At 42.0% G+C, this 22,795-nt stretch overlaps 1 protein-coding gene across 1 annotated transcript in view; it reads left to right on the top strand.

Moving 5' to 3' along the window:
• Window positions 1-22,795, top strand: part of LOC109899497 (plexin domain-containing protein 2) — a 177,307-nt gene extending 154,512 nt beyond the window's left edge. Inside the window, exons 12-14 of the mRNA XM_020494793.2 lie at window positions 3,734-3,772; window positions 16,309-16,472; window positions 18,562-22,795. Of these exons, the coding sequence (XP_020350382.2) occupies window positions 3,734-3,772; window positions 16,309-16,472; window positions 18,562-18,681 (323 nt within the window). The 3' untranslated portion in view covers window positions 18,682-22,795. The remainder of the gene's footprint in view (window positions 1-3,733; window positions 3,773-16,308; window positions 16,473-18,561) is intronic.

Below are 22,795 nucleotides of genomic sequence, written 5' to 3'. Positions count from 1 at the left end.
CCTCTTCACAATTGTCTTGGCGTGCTTGGACAATGTTAGTTTGTTGGTGATGTAGACACCAAGGAACTTGAAGCTCTTAGCCTGCCCCACTACAGCCCAGTCGATGAGAATGGAGGCATGCTCGGTCCTCCTTTTCCTGTAGTCCACAATCATCTCCTTAGTCTTGATCACTTTGAGGGAGAGGTTGTTATCCTTGCACCACATGGCCAAGTCTCTGACCTCCTCCCTATATGCTGTCTTGTTGTTGTTGGTGATCAGGCCTACCACTGTTGTGTCATCGGCAAACTTGGAGTCGTGCCTGGCCGTGCAGTCATGAGTGAACAGGGAGTACAGGAGGGGACTGAGCACGCACCCCTGAAGGGCCCCTGTGTTGAGGATCAGCGTGGCAGATGTGTTGTTACCTAGCCTTACCACCTGGGGACGGCCCGTCAGGAAGGCCAGGATCCAGTTGCAGAGGGAGGTGTTTAGTCCCAGGGTCCTTAGCTTATTGATGAGCTTTTCAGGGCACTATGGTGTTGAACACTGAGCTGTAGTCAATGAATAGCATTCTCACATAGGTGTTCCTTTCGTCCAGGTGGGAAAGGGTAGTGTGGAGTGCAATAGAGATTGCATCATCTGTGGATCTGTTAGGGTGGTTTGCAAATTGGAGTAGGTCTAGGGTGTCTGGGATGATGGTGATAAGTGTGAGCCATGACCAGCCTTTCAAAGCACTTCATGGCTACAGACCTGAGTGCTACGGGTCAGTAGTCATTTAGGCAGGTTACCTTAATGTTCTTGGGCACAGGGAATATGGTGGTTTGCTTAAAACATGTTTGTTTTACAGACTCGGACAGGGAGACACTGCAAATGTCAGTGAAGACACTTGCCAGTGCGTGCTCGCAGTACACATCCTGGTAATCCGTCTGGCCCTGCGGCCTTGTGAATGTTGACCTGTTTAAAGGTCTTACTCACATCGGCTGCGGAGAGCGCTTTGCCTGTTTGATGGTTTGTCAGAGGGCATAGCAGGATTTCTCATAAGCTTCCGGGTTAGAATTCCGATCCTTGAAAGCGGCAGGTCTAGCCTTTAGCTCAGTGCGGATGTTGCCTGTAATCCATGGCTTCTGACAGAATACAACTCATGCCAGCATCAGTCTGTGAGGGTGTGTACACAGCTACGAAAAATACAGATGAAAACTCTCTAGGTAGATAGTGTGATCTACAGCTTATCATGAGATACTCTACCTCAGGCAATCAAAAACTCGAGACTGCCTTAGATATCGTGCACCAGCTGTTATTTACAAAAATACATCGTCTGCCGCCCCTTGTCTTACCAGACGAAGCTGTTCCTGCCAATACAGCGTATAACCAGCCAGCTGTATGTTGATAGTGTCGTCCTTCAGTCACGACTCCGTGAAGTATAAGATATTTCAGTTTTGAATGTCCCGTTGGTAGTTTAATCTTCCGCGTAGATCATTGATTTGATTTTCCAAAGATTGCACGTTCGCTAGAAGAATGGAAGGAAGTGGGGGTTTATTCTATCGCCTACGAATTCTCAGAAGGAAGCCCACCCTCCAGTCCCTTTTTCTCCGCCTTCTCTTCACGCAAATGACAGGGATCTGGGCCTGTTCCCGGGAAAGTAGTGTGTCATTCACATTGGACTCTGCTAGTTCGTGGTGAGTAATCGCAGTTCTGATGTCCAGAATATATTTTCGGTCATAAGAGACGGTTACAGCAACATTATGTGCAAAATAAGTTAAAAAATAAGTTACAAACAAAAAACTAATTGGTTAGGAACATGTAAAACGTCATCCTTCATCTCCGACGCCATCTTTATTCATCTTATTAATGTGTGCAGACGACGGATGATGTTTTATAGGAATGCATCACTGTATGAATCTGCGACCACAATGAGGGAGGTTAGCTAGATTGATAAAACGAGGGAAGTGAAGTGGAATTGTGAAGTGGAATGGAATGGGCGGAATAACTGAGTACACCCTCAGACATTAATAATAGTTCATATGGTAAGGTGCTCTTTGGTTTCCCAAGCTTGTAGAATTGATGGAAAAAATGGAGTCTAAACCTGTAGGATAAAGGCAGACTACATTTTTTGTTTTTGCAGAGTGGTGTTTAACGGTGTCTTAGGCAGTGGTTGGAATGGTGAGTTAACGTATGATTTCTGGTTCCTGTTCTGTAGAACTGGTGCCCGGTGGTTCTGGGTTAAATGGGTCTGGATCCAGCTCCAGTATGTGGTGATCTCTAAAGCGGATGCCTATGGTTTTGGCTCTGAGTACTACCCACTACACAAACATCAATGGCATCCAGCTCCACTTTTCTGACTTCTAAATGACAAATTATAGGATTTACTTTTTCATTCTCCTAATCTCTGTCTTACATTCAGTGTTTCAGTCCTTGGCCTTTTCTCTTTTATACTCCCAATTCTCTTATTGGTAGAGATTGCAGGGAAATGCCAATTTCTCTCAGCCAATGATAAACGGGCAATCTGGGGTCCGAAAAACAGCAAAGCTCATGAGGCATTAATAAATGATATTCTTCAAAAGTAAAAACATTTATGTACCTATATCAGTTTGCCCCTTTATTAAGACCTTCACTCAGTGAGGTGGATGAGGTGATGGTATGACCACAGATGCCTGGAGAGAGGTGGAAAGGAGTGTGAGAGAGATCCAGCTGAGAGGCAAAACAAACCCCAGCGACGTGTGGGTGTGTTAGCATGAAAAAAGTTGGGGGTTCTGTATGACACACAGAGACCCTCACACTTCCTGACACAAACAGAGGATCAGTTTCCCCCCTCGGACCCAGTTCTCTCAGCTTGGCGGTTCAGAGGCACGTGCTACTAGGGGAGGGAGGGAGCGAGGGAGGGAGAGCTCTGTTACTAGGAGGTGTGAGAACCCATCACTTCCCTCTCCTGTTCCCAATCCCCCCCTTTCTCCTTCTTCTCCCCTTCCCTCCCTCTCTTACTGTTATCACTGGCACGGGATTGGTCATTGACTTTGATTCCCTGCCTTGCCCTCATACACCTTATCGCATAGGCCGTGACATTTCTTAGACTAGGAAATGGTTGCAGGCATTAAATTATCTTTGATCTTGGAAATGTAAATGAAAAAAAGCCTTTGAAATAGATTTACTCAGTTGAGACCCCTTTTCAAGGCTCTTTCTAGTTTCGATATGGTGGAATAGCACGCATAGCGTTTCACAGGCTCATGTATATGGCACATTAGCATAATGTGGATCCTATGAGGTGTGTAAATTCATATCACCCCTCTCTCAGAGAAGTGGGTCACAGTGAATTTACATGTTTCATAGTTGCTTAACCCCAGACTGCATCTTAGCTGTTGAATTATGCATGGGAGAAGCATTTTATCCAAAACATTCATTTTCATTGCAAATTAAGTGTAGAAAATTCACTTTTAACCCAAGATTATCCGGTGATTATAATTATAATGGTAATTATAAGATTATAATGCAAAAAAAAAAGTACATTTGCTATAAACCTGTGTAATAATCGTCAGTGATGATTATTTCAGAATATTTGATTGACATTCTTCACCAGTGTTAAGATCAATAGTTGTTGTTGGCAGGCAGGTAGCTCTTGGCTGTATAATAGACATAGGGACTCTATATGTAAATCTACAGCTGTAAGGATAACATAAATCACAGACAAACATTTTCTGACCCTCTATACCTCCTCCATTTCTCTGTTTCTGTCTCTCCCTCTATCTCTCTCTCTTTTCCACAGACGACACCAAGATTGCTCTGCATCTCAAAGACAATGGAGGTAAGCCTCTCTGTTCCTTCCTAGATCCTTGGACTGTTGACAGTTGTGTTTCTCTGTACTGCTGCATGTTGGGTAGATTATATGGGGGTCTGTTTACAAGGCTGCGGTCTGTGTATTTATGGCTGACAGATTGCTTGCCCCAGAAAGCAGATCGCTTTTTGATTTCTGGGGAGGACAGGCCAAGGGAAGGAGCGGCTCATCGAAGCACCTCATCCAGAGGCTGATTGAAATGGCTCTGTACCAAGCTTCTGGATGGGCCTGATCAATCATGGTGTCTAAAATCTCAATTTAATACATTTTAAATTCACGGTACAACACAACAAAATGTGGAAAAAGTCAATGGGTGTGAATACTTTCGGGAAGGCACTGTAGATGTGTCCCAAATGGCATCCTATTCCCTATAGTGGTCTACATTTGACCAGGGCCCATAGTAAGTTTGCCATTTGGGACACAGAGGTATTCACACCTCTTGACTTTTTCGACATTTTGTTGTGTTACAGCCTGAATTTAAAATGGAATAAATTGAGATTTTGTGTCACTGGCCTACACACAATACCCCATAATGTCAAAGTGGAAATTAAAAATGGTATGTTGTTAAAAATGATGTCTTCAGTCAATAAGTATTCAACCCCTTTGTTATGGCTAGCATAAATAAGTTTAGGAGTAAAACGTTGCTTAACAAGTCACATAATAAGTTGCATGGACCCATTCTGTGTGTAATAGTGTTTAACATGATTTTTGAATGACTACCTCATCTCTGTACCCCACACATACAATTATTTGTAAGGTCCCTCAGTCGAGCAGTGAATTTCGAACACAGATTCTACCACAAAGACCAGGGAGGTTTTCCAATGCCTCGCAAAAAAGGGCACCTATTGGTAAAAAAATGTGAATATCCTTTTGGGCATGGTGATGTTATTAATTACACTTTGGATGGTGTATCAACACACCCAGTCACTACAAAGATACAGGCGTATCTGTAGAGGAATGAAACCACTCAGGGATTTCACCATGAGGCCAATGGTGACTTTAAAACAGTTACAGGGTTTAATGGCTGTGATAGGAGAAAACTGAGGATGGATCAACAACATTGTAGTTTCTCCACAATACCAACCTGATTGACATAGGGAAAAGAAGGAAGCCTGTACAGAATACAAATATTCAAAAAAATGTTTGAAATAAGGCACTAAAGTAAAACTGCTAAAGAATTGGCAAAGAAATCAACTTTATGTCCGGAATACAAAGTATTATGTTTGGGGCAAATCCAAAACAATCACTGAGTGCCACTCTTCATATTTTCAAGCATGGTGGTGACTGCATCATGTTATGGGTATGCGAGTTTTCCTAGAAGAAATCCTAGAAGAAAACCTGTTTTTGTCTGCTTTCCAACAGACACTGGGAGACAAATTCACTTTCAGCACGACAATAACCTAAAACGCAAGGCCAAATATACACTGGAGTTGCTTACCAAGACGACGTTGAATGTTCCCGAGTGGCCTAGTTACAGTTTTGACTTAGATCGACTTGAAAATCTATGGAAAGATTTGAAAATGGCTGTCTAGGAAGGATCAACAACCAACTTTACAGAGCTTGAAGAAATATTGTACAATCCAGGTGTGCAAAGCTCTTAGAGACTTACTCAGAAAGATTCACAGCTGTAATCGCTGCCAAAGGTGATTCTAACATGTATTGACTCAGGGGGATATATTAGTGTTTTATTTTTCAACAAAATCGTTCTTTTCGATATACAGATGTTTGATTTAGTTTATTTTGAATTTTCCAAATGGATAATTTTCTTAATGGACAATTCCACATTGAATACTGCATGGTGATGGATTACGGCCACACCATCTGTTTGGTGAGTAGGGATGAAATTATTCCAAGACTGCAGCTCGTTGTTGGAACACATATTTCCATACTTCAATCAACCAGTCCATTTTGAATTTGTGATAATACTGTCCTCATTTGGCAAGGAATGTAGCTCATGTATCCCATCAGTTAGATACATTTTTATACGCATGTATTTCTGTAGGCCTAATGGGAGCTTATGCGCGCACTCGGGATGCTTGTGTAGAGGGAGCGCTGTTGTTTGACAATGTCATGTTTTTAATGTTTTGACAATTTAAATGTTCTCAATATTTGGCTTTGGAATTTCAATTATTATTATTTTTAAATCCCTGGAATCATTTCAAGGTCATATTTCGTAATGCATTTGATGTTTTTAAAACATTCTAAACTGAAATCCAAAACGATGATAGTTTCTTAAAAAGCAAACCGAATCAGAACCGACCTCAAAAAGCACTAAATGCTCAGCAATAGACACAGCCTATGTGGGTGCTAGGGAGGTAGGAAAAGGGAGGATGAGGGGAAGGTGTTCCAGAACATGGACACGTAGGATAGAGCTTCATAGTTGCCTTAATGTTGAATTAACTATCTCAGAGTGTTGGTGTAACAGGACAGAAAATGGAGGTTCATTGTGAATGTCAACAAGTTCCTGAGACCACTGCTCTCAAAACTGGTGCGTTAACCACAATTCAAACATCATTAAATTTGCCCTTGTTGCCTCCACTTTGAAAAATGTATTGTTTTAATGGGGATCCTCCACAAATGAACTCAATGTCAGCAGGAATTTGAGGGGGGTTCCAGTGAGGGGGATTTCAATAGAGGCAGAGGTGGTCAACAATCTCCCTCACATTTCCATTTAAACTTTTACAGGTAGCTATAACCGGTATTGTTACGTTTTTCTTCTGTCGAAGGAGAGTCGGACCAAAATGCAGCGTGGTTAATAATATACATCTTTAATAAAGATGAAACACGAACAATACAAAAACAACAAACGGAATGAGAACCTATACAGGACCTATACAGCCTATCTGGTGAACAACAAACACAGAGACAGGAACAATCACCCACGAAACACTCAAAGAATATGGCTGCCTAAATATGGTTCCCAATCAGAGACAACGAGAATCACCTGCCTCTGATTGAGAACCGCCTCAGGCAACCATAGACTATGCTAGAAAACCCCACTAAGCCACAATCCCAAAACCTACGAAAAAACCCCATACATAAACACAACACAAAATAAACCCATGTCACACCCTGGCCTGACCAAATAAAGAAAGAAAACACAAAATACTAAGACCAGGGCGTGACAGGTATTTGGTCACCTCTGCACTCTGCTACCTGCACACATCAACACAGATCTTTTTTTTTTTTTTAAGTTCTCTGCTGTTTAGCTATACCCACATTGTGTTTAGTTTGTGTGTGTGTGCGTCTTTGAGTGTGAGAGAGTGACATTTGAATTCCAAAATGAGTCCAGACTCTATCACTTCCAGAGTGAAGCACTCAAATATTTAATTTCCTGCTGGAGAGGAATTGGAAATCTCTTATCGTCCTTTCATTGCCCAAACATTACCTATCTCACTTGCTGACTTGTGGCACAGCCTCTTCCCAGAAACCTGGGGTATCAGCCAGACGAGAGGACATCTCCGCATTCACAGGGTGCGTCTCAAATGACACACTTTTTCTTGTGTAGTGCACTACTTTTTTTTTTACCAGAGCTCATAGGGCTCTGGTCAAAAGTAGTGCACTATGTAGGGAATAGGGTGCTATTTGGGATGCATTCACTGTGTGGGAAGCGTGCTGGGAAGGGATTTGGGCTTAAGGTGAATGCCAAAAGGAAAGGGAACGAGCCAATGTGATCATCTTGAGAACGTACTGATTCCACAAACAGCCAAAGGCTGCTGCAGCGCCAAACCACACCATGTTGTCTTGAGGTGAACAGTGTGCATGTGAGAGATTACAACCACAAACCAGTCTCACGTACACAGTATCCAAGCCATGCGACTGCAACATGGAGAGGGTGTCTAAAGTAATGATAGCTTTGGCCACCAGTGGAGGATGCGGAGGGAAGGACAGCCCAAAATATAGGCTGGAACGGAGCGAATGGAATGGCATCCAACACATGGAAACCGCATAATTGCACTCCAGCCATTACCACATGGCCGTCCTCCCCAATTAAGGTGCCACTAACCTCCTGTGGTGGCCGCAGGTTTAGCACACATCTTCACTCTTAGGCAAAAGAAGGTGCTATCTAGAACCAAAAAGGGTTATCTGGCTGTCCCCATAGGAAAACCTTTTGAATAGGTTCCAGGTAGAACCCTTTTGGTTTCAGGTAGAACCCTTTTTAGCTCCATGTAGAACCCTTTCCACAGAGCGATCTACAAGAAACCCAAAAGGGTTCTACCTGGAACCAAAAAGGGTATTACCTGGAACAGTGGCGGTCGGTGCCGTTCCCTATACCCATCATGAGGTTGCTACATCCTATGAATCAAAGTTTACAGGTTGAGAGAAATTTGTGTAGTCAAGGTGACAGACGTTGACATATTCAATACCTCCTTACAAACTCTTGCCTGCATCTAGCTGATCTAGGGTGTAATCATTAGTTTCTATTGGACAAATTCAGATATGTTTATCCCCGTTTTGTTCCATTTGCTTCTCTATAAGAAAAGTTTTTCAACAGAATCGGCAGAATGAATACACCCCTGATCTCACACACAAACACAGTTCACTTTCATAGCATCCACATACAAACAGTATGATCCCTTTGATCGTTGTATAATTCCTTCTCGCATCTACGCTCGCTCCTCCTCTGACCCTTGTGGACTTCAGTGCACAACACATCAGCTGTCTGTGACCAGGCACAAAAAAAAAACTTTCTAAGCCAAACCTTAATATGATAACTGCTAACCTCTACACACAGCCTACATCGTTGTCACCATATTAGCATACGTCATAGTCTAGTCAATATAGCTACTTCAACTAACATGTTAGTAAACCTACTACAATCATGCAGTACAGTGTACATTCAGCAAGCAGTTTAGCAGTTACACTGGCGAGCCCCAGTGGCAATACATTTATAAAACCAAAAGCTTACCTTGACTTGGAAGAGTTCCAGTGTTGGATAGCCATAGCCAGCTAGCTAACATAGCATCCCTCTGTTTGGGCTGGGTGTTTGAATAGGCTAAACTAAACTGCATCTGGCTTAAAGGCCTTTGACACAACCTCTATCTTCCCCCAATGTCATCTACACTCACTATCTGTTCAATAAAATCTGAAAATACCAAAAACAACAAAAAAATTCAAGCAATGCTAGCTGTGTATTTAGTATTTCATATTTAGTGCATCTCATCCACTCTACATTGTACCCATCATCTCTCTGCATCGTGTCCTAGCTTTGGGCTTGTTTTTAGTGTAATTTCTATCAGATCCATCAGTGTGTGTGTCCTTTAACCTTGGGAAACATGGAGCATGGCAGAAAACGCTAAGGCGATTAGCCGCGGCTAAGTGATAAGATACGGGACAATAGGGATGTACCGTACTGTCTCACTGTAGAGGCAACTCTAAGAGGACAGGACACTCCTTATCCTCCATTTAAAATCAGGATGAGAAATAGGCTCTTTCTCCCTTTGAATCTAGCAGAATGATTCAGGCTGCGTCACCAACGGCACCCTATTCCCTATGTAGCGCACTACTTTTGACTTGAGCCGTATGGAAAAGGGTGCCATTTGGGACACAACCTCAGTATGTGTGCTGATTAGCCTTGCTAGACACATTAGCCAGGTGAGAGGATGGCTGTGGCCCTGTGACACTGTATTGTCAGTAATATGGTGCTAAAAGGGATAGCGTGGTCTGGGTCCACACGGTCATTCAATTCATCTTCTATCTCCAAGCGCTAATGTGTTTTTATTGCTGTCTGAAGGCACAGTAAGCAGGTTAATGTAGTAAGAGCGTTCATGAGGAGGACACAGCGTGATGGATCATACTGAGATGGTTCAATGTTGGACTCCATCTATGTCAGCCATGACCCCCACAGTCCCATTCATGTGGCTGTGTCATGACGTGACTTTGCTTCATTAGACTGAATAAACAATGAACTAAGACCGTGCACATGTCCACCTTTCAAGGCCATGCAAGCAGTAGCAGAAGAATATTCACCCATTTTTCATGATTGGGACACTGAGACTACTAGTGGAGGCTGGTGCGAGGAGGACGGCTCATATAATGGATGGAATGGACTAAATTGAATGGTATCATTCCATTTATTCCTTTCCAGACATTACTGATGTACAGTTGAAGTCGGAAGTTTACATACACTTAGGTTGGAGTCATTAAAACTTGTTTTTCAACCACTCCACAAATTTCTTGTTAACAAACTATAGTTTTGGAAAGTCGGATAGGACATCTACTTTGTGCATGACAAGTCATTTTTCCAGCAATTGTTTACAGACAGATTATTTCACTGTATCACAATTCTAGTGGGTCAGAAGTTTACGTACACTAAGTTGACTGTGCCTTTAAACAGCTTGGAAAATTCCAGAAAATTATGTCATGGCTTTAGAAGCTTCTGATACAAGATCAGATATATCTTATACCTATCAATATAGGTACAAAAGTATCTATATCCACAGTATCCACGAGTCCTATATCGACATAACCTGAAAGGCCGCTCAGCAAGGAAGAAGCCACTGCTCCAAAACTGCCATAAAAAAGCCAGACTACGGTTTGCAACTGCATATGGGGACAAAGATCGTACTTTTTTGAGAAATGTCCTCCGGTCTGATGAAACAAAAATAGAACTGTTTGGCCATAATGACCATCGTTATGTTTGGAGGAAAAAGGGGGAGGCTTGCAAGCCGAAGAACACCATCCCAACCATGAAGTACGGGGGAGGCAGCATCATGTTGTGGGGGTGCTTTGCTGCAGGAGGGACTGGTGCACTTCACTAAATAGATGGCATCATGAGGCAGGAAAATGATGTGGATATATTGTGGCAACATCTCAAGACATCAGTCAGGAAGAAAAAGCTTGGTCGCAAATGGGCCTTCCAAATTGGCAATGACCCCAAGCATACTTCCAAAGTTGTGGCAAAATGGCTTAAGGACAACAAAGTCAAGGTATTGGAGTGGCCATCACAAAGCCCTGACCTCAATCCTATAGAAAATGTGTGGATAATATGTAGATTTATACACACCACTGTCTCTGCAGCCCAAGTGGCTTAGATGTGCCTCCCCTTAAGAAAAAAAAATTGAAGTTAATGTGATAACATATGACAACATGGGGACACAAAATTTCAACATGCGATAACATGAAACATCAAATCTAATTTTATTTGTCACATGCACCTAATAGAACAGGTGTAGACCTTACAGTGAAAGGCTTACTTACAAGCCCTTAATCAACAATGCAGTTTCAAGAAAAAGTGTTGAGAAAGTATTAACTAAAATAAACTGAGGTAAATCAATTTCAATAACACAAAAATAAATACATATTATTAAAAAAACGTTGTTTTTTATTACCTAATTTGAGATTTGAACTTCCAACCTCTTGGTTGCTAGGTACCTGATGTTCCTGCTGCGCCCCCAAGACTGTGGACATAATGGCGATTGACTATACATATATTGCCAAGAATACTTTTTAACACTTTGCTTAAAATATACTTGAAGGTGTTATTTCTATAAAATTACAGTATGCTGCTGTATTCCGATTTCAATAAGGCCTAGATTCAATCAGTTCAAGTGTAAACCGGCGATAGCCGACAACCGCATAACGAATGTTTTGGCGGTGTCAGAAGTGGAACTTCATTGGAGCTGTCAAATCGTTGTGATTGTTGTCACGAAGCTACACCCTTCCCGCTGGCGTTAGAAGTTCCGAATGAGAAAGGGAAGGCTAAATAGAAATAATGACGCTTAAATTGAAAATCATTCGACAAAATGAGGATTTCTATCAGCCGAATCGAGGTGTAGATTACTTCTCACGGTTCCAGTATTCAAACTTGTGAACAAGGCTGCATGGGATTTCTCTTAATGCGACTCCGTGCTGCCAATGACAATGTCCACTTTAGGTATAACGCCGGGAGCCGCTTTGTGAAGTGAACAGCTCTAACGCAGCTCCACCTCCGACACGTCAAAACATCAGCTATGTGGATGGCGGCTGTAGACAACATGCAACATTACTTGTTGATTGGCAGCTGATCTTATCCCAGTTAATTGTGTTCTGTTCATAAACAATACGTTTCTACACGGTCAGTACTCAAGTCTTGTTAAAGGCTGACATAAGTGCATGTGATATTAAAGCGCCATACAGTATTTATTTTATAGCTAGTCACAATGTCATTGTAATAATCACTTCCCTGCCTGCCATCAGGCCAGGAAGTGTGACAGATTAGCTAGAATAAATTACTGTGAAATTGACAACAACTGACTTGCAGCCAGTTGATAGTAAGTTATAGAAAATGTAACATTAACTTTCTGTGTACCAGCTGCTATGAAGCTACTGGTAAATGCACAGTAACATCTGAACAGTGCAGTTCTTCATTGTCACAAGTTCATACAAAGACTGCAGAACTGACAGTGTCAAAACAGGTGCTCAACCTTAAATCAACATAACATTTCCACGGACGGTTGCCACAATACAACATATTTTACACCAAAAATGCTAATGAGCCCAAGCCAGCACATCAACTCCACCTATATTTCAAAGTGCAGTAATGATTGTACCTTATATTGAATATATTGTGTAGAAACATATGCTAAATTATCCGCACATGTACTCTAAAAGGTACCGAGCAGTACAATGTGAATTCAAATGTATACTTCTGAAGGTGCCTTATGTGTACCTTTTTAATATGTTTGTAAATCAGGGAACATTCTATTGTAACCATACTGTTATTTTTTAGAGTGTTTGGATATATGTTCTTGGTAACAAATTAGTACCTGGTGGCACTGCTGAGAGATCAATGCACTCCATGGCAGTTCAAATCCTGAGAGCATTGTATGTTAAAAAGCCGTGTAAAAGTGTATCATAACAACGCATTTTTTTTCACATTTCACGTGACATTTGTTCCAAAAACAAGTTCCCCTCTCACTCTGAGCGCTGGGTGCACAATGGATCTGCTAACCTGCTAACACTTCAGACTAACAGCCTAGGCACTGCTGTGGAGTAGCTGCCTCCAACAGTGTAAGGATTGGCAGTTTGACTCTGTACTCTCCTCCCAAACACAGACAAATTGCCTTCCAGGGAAGAAGAGAAAAGGGGCATTCCAGCTCTAGTTTCACTTTTGGTGGTGGTGTTGTTTGGTCCCCAGTTTTGGTTTTATGAAGTAGTTGAGAGGGAATTAGATTTTTTGTTGTTGTTGCCAAATGGATCATCTCTGCTAAGGAGAAGGGTATGTCCCCCTATGAGGGACTGATGAACACAAACACACACACACCGGCAGGGTAGCCTAGTGGTTAGGGTGTTGGACTAGTAACCGAAAGGTTCAAATCACCGAGCTGACAAGGTACAAACCTGTCGTTCTGCCCCTGAACAGGCAGTTAACCCACTGTTCCTAGGCCGTCATTGAAAATAAGAATTTGTTCTTAACTGACTTGCCTAGTTAAATAAAGGTAAAAATACATTTAAAAAAAACAATAAAAGTCCCAATCCCAAGCATAGCTACGTTATGGGGGGACCAGGAACCAGCTTCCCACTATCCAAGGGACCAGGAACCATCGGCCTGAGGAGAGAAACATGAAAAGGTGAGATCCGGTAGTTAGTGGGAAGCGGTAACCTATAAGTCACCTGGTTGACCTTAAATGGCCCCACAAACCCGTGCTGCAGAGATGGTTGTATTTCTGAAGGTTTTTCCATCTCCACAGAAGAACTCTGAAGTTCTGTCAGAGTGACAATCGAGTTCTAAGTCACCTTCCTGACCAAAATCCTTCTCCCCCGATTGCTCAGTTTGGCCAGCTCTAGGAAGAGTCTTGGTGGTTCCCAACCTCTTCCATTTAAGAATGATAGAGGCCACTATGTTCTTGGAGACCTTCAATGCTGCAGACATTTTTTGGTACCCACACAATCCTGTTTTTGGTACCCACACAATCCTGTTTTTAGTACCCACAAAATCCTGTCTCGGAGATCTACTGAAAAGTCCTTCGACCTCATGGCTGGGTTTTTGCTCTGACATGCACTGTCAACTGTGGGACCTTATATAGACAGGTGTGTGTCATTCTGAAATATGTCCAATCAATTGAATTTACCACAGCTGGACTCCAATCAAGTTGTTGAAACATCTCAAGGATGATCAATGGAAATAGGATGCACCTGAGCTCAATTTCAAGTCTCATTGCAAAGGGTCTGAATACTTATGTAATTAATGTATTTCTGTTTTCATTAGGGGGTATTGTGTGTAGATTGACGAGGAAATGTTTTTATTTAATCCATTTTAGAATAAGGCAATAACCTAACAAAATGTGAAAAAAGGGAAGGGGTCTAAATACTTTCCGAATGCAATGTATACATTTATATTTAGTTAATTTAGCAGATGGTCATATCACACTATAGTGCCATCAGACTTCTGGTACCAATACAGGGTCAAATGGGGCCACAAAATTGGGAACCGCTATAATTAAAAAATATATAAAAGTATTTTGAAAATACAAGTTACAGCTCTCAAAAGTATGTTGTTGCATAGTATATTGGAGCTTAGTTCAGCCCAGTGCAATACAAATGACAAAATACATATTTCAAATACATTGAATGGGATGTTAATTGCTTAATTAACTCAGGAACCACACCGGTGTGGAAGCACCTGCTTTCAATATACTTTGTATCCCTCATTTACTCACTTGTTTCCATTATTTTGGCAGTTACCTGTATGTAAATCCACTATGACGGGCCATGTTTTAGCAAACAGGTTTGATTAGCACTCTGGACCTCCCTGTTTTCCTGTGTGATGATGGAGATCAATAAGGCATTGAGCCAGGAGAGGAGGGAGCTGCCTGGGGCACTGGTGGGTGGCTGGTCACTAATTAAACCAAGAAAGAGAATAGAAAAGTAAACAAATAAATATACAAGCACAATAAATAAATAGACCCAGAAAGGAATGCTGCCATAAATCTGTAGGAGCTGAGAGAAAAAAAAGCTGTGAGGGTCATCACTTCATTAGCTCACTCCTGCTATGATCAATGGGCCAGCCTCCAGTGGGGCTCACACACAATCACACGCTCGCTCGCACGCGCACGCACACACACACACACACACACAGACACAAACACACACATCAGTGGGAATCAAACATGATGAGAATATTGAACAGGGTGTTCCAATGTTATCTTATTATCAGGCTTTCAGCTTTGATTGACAGAGGGCAGGTTTCAATTGACTAGTAGTAGTAGAAGTAGTATTGGTCGTTCAAACTTAAAAGATGCAATATGTAACTTTTTGGGCGACCCGTCCAAAGTCACATAGAAATATGAGTTATAGAGCTGCCATTCTCATTGAAAGCAAGTCTAAGAAGCGGGAGATCTATTCTATGCGCGCTATTTCTATGCCTTCTGTTCTTAAGTTTTATTTTTGCATCTTTAACTTTCGGTTTTGTACACCAGCTTCAAACAGCTGAAAATACAATATTTTTGCTTATTGAAAATACATTTCACAGCGGGTTAGATGGTACAAGGATTCTCTACACTATATATTGATGGTTTTGTCAGATAAACTGAAATTAGGCGAACTATTAGAATTTTAGGGATGAGGAAATGGCGGTGCGATTTCTGCATATTGCACCTTTAAGAAAATAATCACAACATTATTATGTTAATGTGATCTTCAGAGTTGGAGGTGTCAGTTAGTGATTTCGTAACTGGCAACCCAGTTTGGACAGGTTTGCCTCTGTCTCGTCCCACAGACTTGAAGATGACACATTCACATTCATTTATGGCTCTCCGTAGGACAGTCAATCATTATGGAGTCTCCTCTCCACACACCCACCTTATCAAACTGGACTGTCATTACTGAAGAGTGTCTGATAACTCTCAATATCTCTGTCCATTTTCTCCCATCCAAGAACACCATGTGCTAACCTTGGTTTGGGATTATCTGCACCTTTCGACCCACCTGCTACAACAACTCTAAATCAGTGTACACAACCAATAAACTTAGATTTTATATCTCATGCCTCTGCTGAAGCACGCTGCTGATGAATAGCTAAACAGGCTAAGCCACAACGATGCTAATCTCCTCCTTCAATACACACGCACGCATACACACACACACACATATACACCGTATCTGCTGCTGAAGGCTGAGCTAGATCCGGAACCTTCCGTGAATGGTTGGAGGAGAATTGTTACCAGAGTTGTTATGATTAGGCTGTAAATGCTGAACAAGGCATTTACAGTATACAATAATAATTTCAGCATCATAACATTTGTTCAAATTAACTTTTAATCACAAGCGTCAGGCCTGTTTATGAAGAGCGAGGCCCTACAGTGACAAGAAACAGAGACGAGCAGCATCCATGAGTGATGAGTGTCCTCTACTGTTGAATAGGAAAAATGCAGTGAAAGTGTGTGTTCAATCTCTAAGCACCTGGTCGACGGATTCGTGCCAATTGTTTGTGCATGGGTGTGTGTGCGGGTGGCTGTGTCTTGAGTGTTTGGGTCTGTGTGTTCAAGAGAGAGATTCTAAAGGGTGTTTTGGCTGTGTTTCTCCAGCGATGCCAAAGGAGAGTTCTGCAGAGCGGAAGGACACACACCCCTTGCACACTGGACTGATCCTGGGCATCCTCATGGTCATGCTCATCATGGCTGCCACAGTCCTGGTCACCGTCTACATCTACCATCACCCCACCTCGGCCGCAAGCCTATTCTTCATCGAGGTGAGTCTTAGCACTATCTCTACTCTACTATCACTACACTACTAGCAGCTCAATGCACATTTGCGATTCCCTGCAGGAGACCGGGGTTCAATCCCTGTGAAGGGAGCACCCGTCTCATGATATCTCCTCTTCACCTATCTCCCACGGCTTCTCATCTGTGTGTCCATAAGGCATAAAACATATCAAAGAAGAGTGACTCTCCATCCACTCTTCCCCCAAAAATAAAAAGTTAATGTACAAAGACGGGTATTGCTTTGACTTCTCAAAAGTCCAAAATATCCACTAGATTTAAAAGTCCCTTTGGTCTGGAGTGTCTATATGTTGGTCAGATATGTGACCTGAAGTACTGAAGAACAGCAGGCCGAGACCCATGCTAGCCTGAGGGTAGTCTCTCTCTCTCTCTCTCTCTCTCTCTCTCTCTCTCTCTCTCTCGCTCTGCCTGTCAGGTTTGAATATGATGTGTGCTTTCCTAACCTACCCCAGCAGATACTTAATTCCCAGGTCAGGCTATCTGTCAGCCAAAAACCAGACGCCCGTATGTGTCCCAAATTGCACTACCTTTGACCAAGGTCCATAGGGCTCTTTTAAAAAATAGTGCACTTTATGGAGGATAGTGTGCCCCTTGGGATGCTGCCCCGCCAAAAACACACTGTAAAGGATAGCACACTTCATAGTTTTACACTTGATCCGTTTCTCCAACTCATAAAAATGCATGATTGCTTTCACAGGGTGCAGGCTTGGTTCTTTGTTGATAAATGCCTACGAATGCTTCGACAATGAAATGTTTTCGGTTTCATTTTTATACGGTTTGGAAAATGTAATGAGACGGATTGATGTTTAAACATCTAGAGAAAATAAACGACAAACGCATAATCTTCAAGGTCAATAGCGCACCATGAGCCAATCCCTCGAACAAGGAACAATTTCCCTGAGAGAATTCAAATGCTTCTCTCGATGAGCTTTCATCACTCACCGAGTGGTTTAGTACATGGTATTAAACGGGCGTGTTTCAATTAATCTCATACAATACATTGGCTTCAGTCATGCATGCCTAAGATACCTCAGATATTATTTCTCGTCGTCTGTGATACAATGTACTTTGCTTATTACTAAGGCAATCAATCATAATTCAATTGAGAAGGGCAAGCTAGCTACTGACAGCTCAGCTGACACAGGACGTAGCACAGTGGCCTAACCCTGGGCACAGGTCAGTGGCATTGCTAACCTTTGGTCTTTGACCCTAGTCTGAGACCTCAATGACCCTCATGACCTCTAACATGTTTATATACGGTCCTCTAATGCCGGATGTACACCACACGACTGTCAAAATCCTTACATCGCTGAGCCTCTCACATTAAACGGGTGTCTTTCGAGTAGTTTTTATGTCTTGCCAACGTAGTGGTGCGCACACTAAAACGATCTGGTGGGGTGTCACACACGACAAGATTCTTGGTCGTGAGGATTCTCCGTACCACCACATTGTCTTGCAAAACAATGATATGATGACGTGATAAGATTGTTAATGTAGCTAGAACAAGCTGTGGCTCAAAGCAGCCTCATAAGTTTTCAGTCAGACATTCACGCTTGCCATACAGAGTTGACATTTCTATCCAACATTTTGAATTGAATAACATTAATTGTGATCTTCAGAGCGGTAACGATTTGACACTTTGGCATTGGTTAAAGGCAAGTACAAATGCATACTGGTAGTCATCGCTCCTGCTCGAGAGTTATATTCTGGGTGATGCGAAACAATGTCATCATCTCACTGGCTTCTTATTTGGCGAGCTCTCATTGGCTATTGCTGATCATTGTTCTCAAAAATTGTTGTTGTACATCTCACACTATAAGAGCTTTGCAGATTTTGTGCCGATAAAATTAAACATGTTTGAAAATGTCTGGGACAGGGAAAAGACATGATCAGTAGCCTCAGACTCTGTCTCACATTAAACAAGCGTCGGTGACAGCTGCACGCCCCGAGTGGGCAACAACATGGGGATTTTGTCTCCGATCTCAAAAAAATGTAATTGGGGCTAACATCTTGTACTGTACACCCGGCTTAACCTGTGACCCCTTTCCCCTTCTCCAGAGACGTCCCAGCAGGTGGCCGGCCATGAAGTTCCGCCGAGGGTCCGGTCACCCGGCCTATGCAGAGGTGGAGCCCGTGGGCCAGGAGAAAGAGGGCTTCATCGAGTCTGAGCAGTGCTAAAGGGCATCCCCCCCCCACCACACACACACACACCCCGCCGTGCCGCTCTCCCCCCTCCCGTATTGCCCCCCTTGCACCTGCTCCACAGTGACTGACACACCAGTATTGCCCCAGAAACAGGCCTTCCGAATCTGCCATACCCATGGCGACTGATTGACGCTGGTCTCTTGTTTTGTTGATTAAATCACTCACTGTCAAGATTGTAAACTTAAATTAGAAAATTGTGGAGGTGTTAATTTGAAAAACCCACACTCTTGCTGGTTGTTGAAGAGTGGGCCTTCAACCCTAGCTTGTCCAACAGAGAGCTGATCTGAGAGCTTAGGGAGGGTCACTGCCAGAGGGACTGTGCTGTAGGTAAACCTTGAAAACTGAGAGTCAGCTCTTCACCCAAGTCCTCAAAGTCTCACACTCGTGCTGGTTGAAGTGACTGACTGACTGACTTGTTGGGGACAGGGGAAAAGTAGCCACGTTTGTACCTGGTGCTAACATGCGTCCTTGTCCTGATCTTGTCCACATTTTGATCGTGCCAACATTTTAAGACATGTGTAGATGATTAAAAGACACATTGTGATCTGATTGTGATCAGATCTTCCTGACCACCTCCAGAGGTAGTCAGGCACGCATTGTGTCTGGATATCAATTAAGTGTAAACAGATGTGGATGGTCAAACCATTTAAATCATCATAATACCGGCCTTTAAAATAATTGACAGGTATGAAAATTGACTTAGGGGCTTCAGTAACTGTCTTAAAACAAATCATCCATCTATATTATTTTAAAGAATATCTGTCAAATAATTTGCATACAGGGAGGCATGAGCTAATCTGGTCACAATGCAGACACAGTGGACGGATAAGAGACATATTTTAATACTATGTGTGGAGGCGAAAAAACCTTGATCGGATAGTGATTGGATCATATTGATCAGATCACTAAACTCACATGTTAGCACAAGGTGTAAACTAGGCTATTGAGTGGGTTGTACAGAGTAACTGTGATGCATTGGGGGAGTAGGTGGAATTATACAATATATTTTTCGGAAACAATACTGAGTATGTGAACAGAGATCTCGACTTTAAATGTTGGTGAGGTTATATAGACTTTACATCCTTTTGGGATTTTGCAAATGTACTTTTTTCGTATTTTGTTTCTGTTGCTTTTTTTTACTTGGGTTTTCTCATAATCAGTGTGAGGGGTTTTGTCTTGCTTCCCACTACCACAATAAGGCTTCTTTACCATAGCTTACTCCATAGTGTGATCTTGCTACTGCCACTCATCCTACCAAGGAGTAGCAGTCTGCACGTCTGGAAATGTTCAGTTCTGTCTCTTTTGTTCAGCTCTGGCATCTCTTTTTTTTTTCATTTTGTCAAAGATTGTGTGGTTTTTGCTTACTGAGAAAACCTCTGTTTTCCACGATGGGGTGATGGGCACACTCTTCTCTTGTCATTGGTTTGATTGCTCCCTTATTAACATGTGTTGTTGTTATTCTTTTACAGTGATTTCAGTACTGCCGTGCCATTATTTCCTTGACTGGAGTCTGCTCAAACATTTTTTTGCACAAAAGGTTTTTCCATGCACATATATCTTTAGTTCATTTGACTTGTGGTACTAATGCAAAATTGCAAGACAGGTGCTTGTGACTGTGTGCGGTTGTGTGTATGCATGGTCTATATGTGAGTGAGTGTTTGTGTGCGTGTTGTGTTTGTGTGATTAGATATCCACCTGCTTGAAGGTGGGTCAGTTTGAGCTGGTTCTGTGTAATTGATGCTGATTGGTTGACCTGAGGTACATTAACAAGATGCTATGAGACGCGTTGGCGATACATTAAAAAACGTACCTGGCGTGAGTTTGCCTGGGTTTTGAATTGTGGTATACAGTGTGGTTTTCAATAGCAGTTTGACCTGCTGCTGTTTCAACCTGAAGAATAATCTAAATTGTACAGGACTGGAGGATTCGTGTTATATGGAGTGAGATATCTGCCGAAACGTTAAACGAACGTAATGTTAGAGTCAAAAATACATTTTTTTTTGGAGATCTCTAACCTCCATACTGTTCCAAGTCAATATGAATGGATGACTAGTACATGCCATTTAACCCTAGCATAGCAATGTATATACATGGGCCTACACCTTTGTAGATTGACTCTCAAAACATTTGCAGATTGGGGTTATTAATGAAAAAGCATACATATGATATGGTATATTACTATTTCGTTTTTCTTTTTGAGTGGCCTTCTTCTTTTTTTTTCAAATGTGAATTAATGTATCAATCATTACATAACTGCTGTTGCTGGTCGATATAACGGACAAGGCTTTCATACATTGATCAAATCAAACAAAATTATGATTTTTGTTTCTTCATACTTCATATTTGTATACTGTACCAAGACTGACCGAACAAATACAATGAAATGTATTTCACCATCAATTGTAGATTGAGCTGAGAAATATGCCTTGGGTTACAATGGTACATACACACGGTACTACAAATAAATAGATTATACAAATTATATATATCTCAAATGTGCAATATAACATTCATCAAACTTCATTATGCATTCTTTTATTTTCAAAAATGTGATAATGATTGGGAATTATTTAGGGTTACATCATTGATGATGAATTAATCCTCCATTGCACTGAGACCAAAGACCCATCCCAATGTTTATTTTGTCAACATACTACGACGTTCTCTACCAAGGAGACCTCTTCTGCTCTGTGTCCCATGTTCACAATCTCTCACTTCATTCCCCACCAAGTCCAAATCTATCTCGCCCCTTGACGTTGAATCAAACCACTATTTTCATATTGCACTCACCACTTTGAGCACACCGCCACATGCCTACATTCAACTCAAAACACACGCAGAGACATAGGCACACACACACACGCGCACATGCTCGTATAGGATGAATGATTCATCAGCTACACCAGAACTCAACACAACCCCACTCATAACAAGTCCATCTACAGAGGTGGAGTTACTGAGCACAGCAACCATCTACTGAACATTACGCTTATTTTCCAAAACAGTGTTAAAGAGTCGATGGGCTGGGGGGTTGAGGGGAGGGGGCACACGTGACTACCCTCACAGATTTTCCATGCCTACAGCCAAATACCGTAGTCCCAAATGCTTCCCTATTCCCTACAAAGTGCACTAGACAGGGAATAGGGTGCCATTTGGGACGCAGTCACTGCTTTGAGATTTGCTCAGTCTTCCATTGTGGAGAAATGCTGTGTTGTTTGAGCTCTCTGGGACATCTGCTTGTTCTGCTGCCACCTAAAACTGCAAATGTTTTTATAACCACTCAAAAGTGTGTCCCAAATGGCATTCTATCCCCTATTTAGTGCACTACTTTGGACCAGGGACCATAGGGCTCTAGTGAAAAGCAGTGTACTATAAGGGAATAGGTTGCCATTTGGGACGCAGCCCCGAAGTGGACCGAGGATAGAGCTGATAGAGGGGTTTGAGTTTTGTAAACAAACTTGGAGGAGGAAGTTGGGGGCATTCAGTAGGCCTAAGTGTTCAGTCTGCATTAGACACTTTCAAACTAGTTGTTTGGGAGAAGAAAGCATATTCAAGTTACTCCAGTAATCACTGAATGGCCTGATTGCTTTCAACAAACATTCTCTTAACATGCTTTTTTAGAATAAGAAAAGCAACATTTGCTGCGTTTAGACAGGCAGACCAATTCTGATCTTTTTTCCACTAATTGGTCTTTTGACCAATCACATCAGATCTTTTCACATCAGATCTTTGTCAAAAGACCAATTAGTGAAAAGAAATATAAGAATTGGGCTGCCTGTCTAAACGCAGCCGTTGTGCTGTTGTTGAGATTAGAATACTGCAGAGTGCTGTTGCTTTTTCTACAGACGAATGACTTAAAACGAACAATGTAGCTCATACAGGTACAAGTCTTGTTCCACGGTGATTGCCTGAACTCAAAATGGAGGACGGAGGAAGCTGTGACCCTATGTTTTGTTTTCCGATCTCATTACAAAACTCTTTAGGACATGACAACGAGAGACTCAAAAATCACACAGTACCCTAGCTGTCTGTAATTTCTGTAACTACTGTCATTTTGATTACATTTGAAATAAACAATGTTGTTTAA

This window comes from Oncorhynchus kisutch, linkage group LG11 (genome assembly GCF_002021735.2).
Source record: "Oncorhynchus kisutch isolate 150728-3 linkage group LG11, Okis_V2, whole genome shotgun sequence".
Taxonomy (NCBI): Eukaryota; Metazoa; Chordata; class Actinopteri; order Salmoniformes; family Salmonidae; genus Oncorhynchus; species Oncorhynchus kisutch.
The sequence above is the reverse complement of the archived record's forward strand: the minus strand, read 5'-3'. Positions and strand labels throughout refer to the sequence as shown.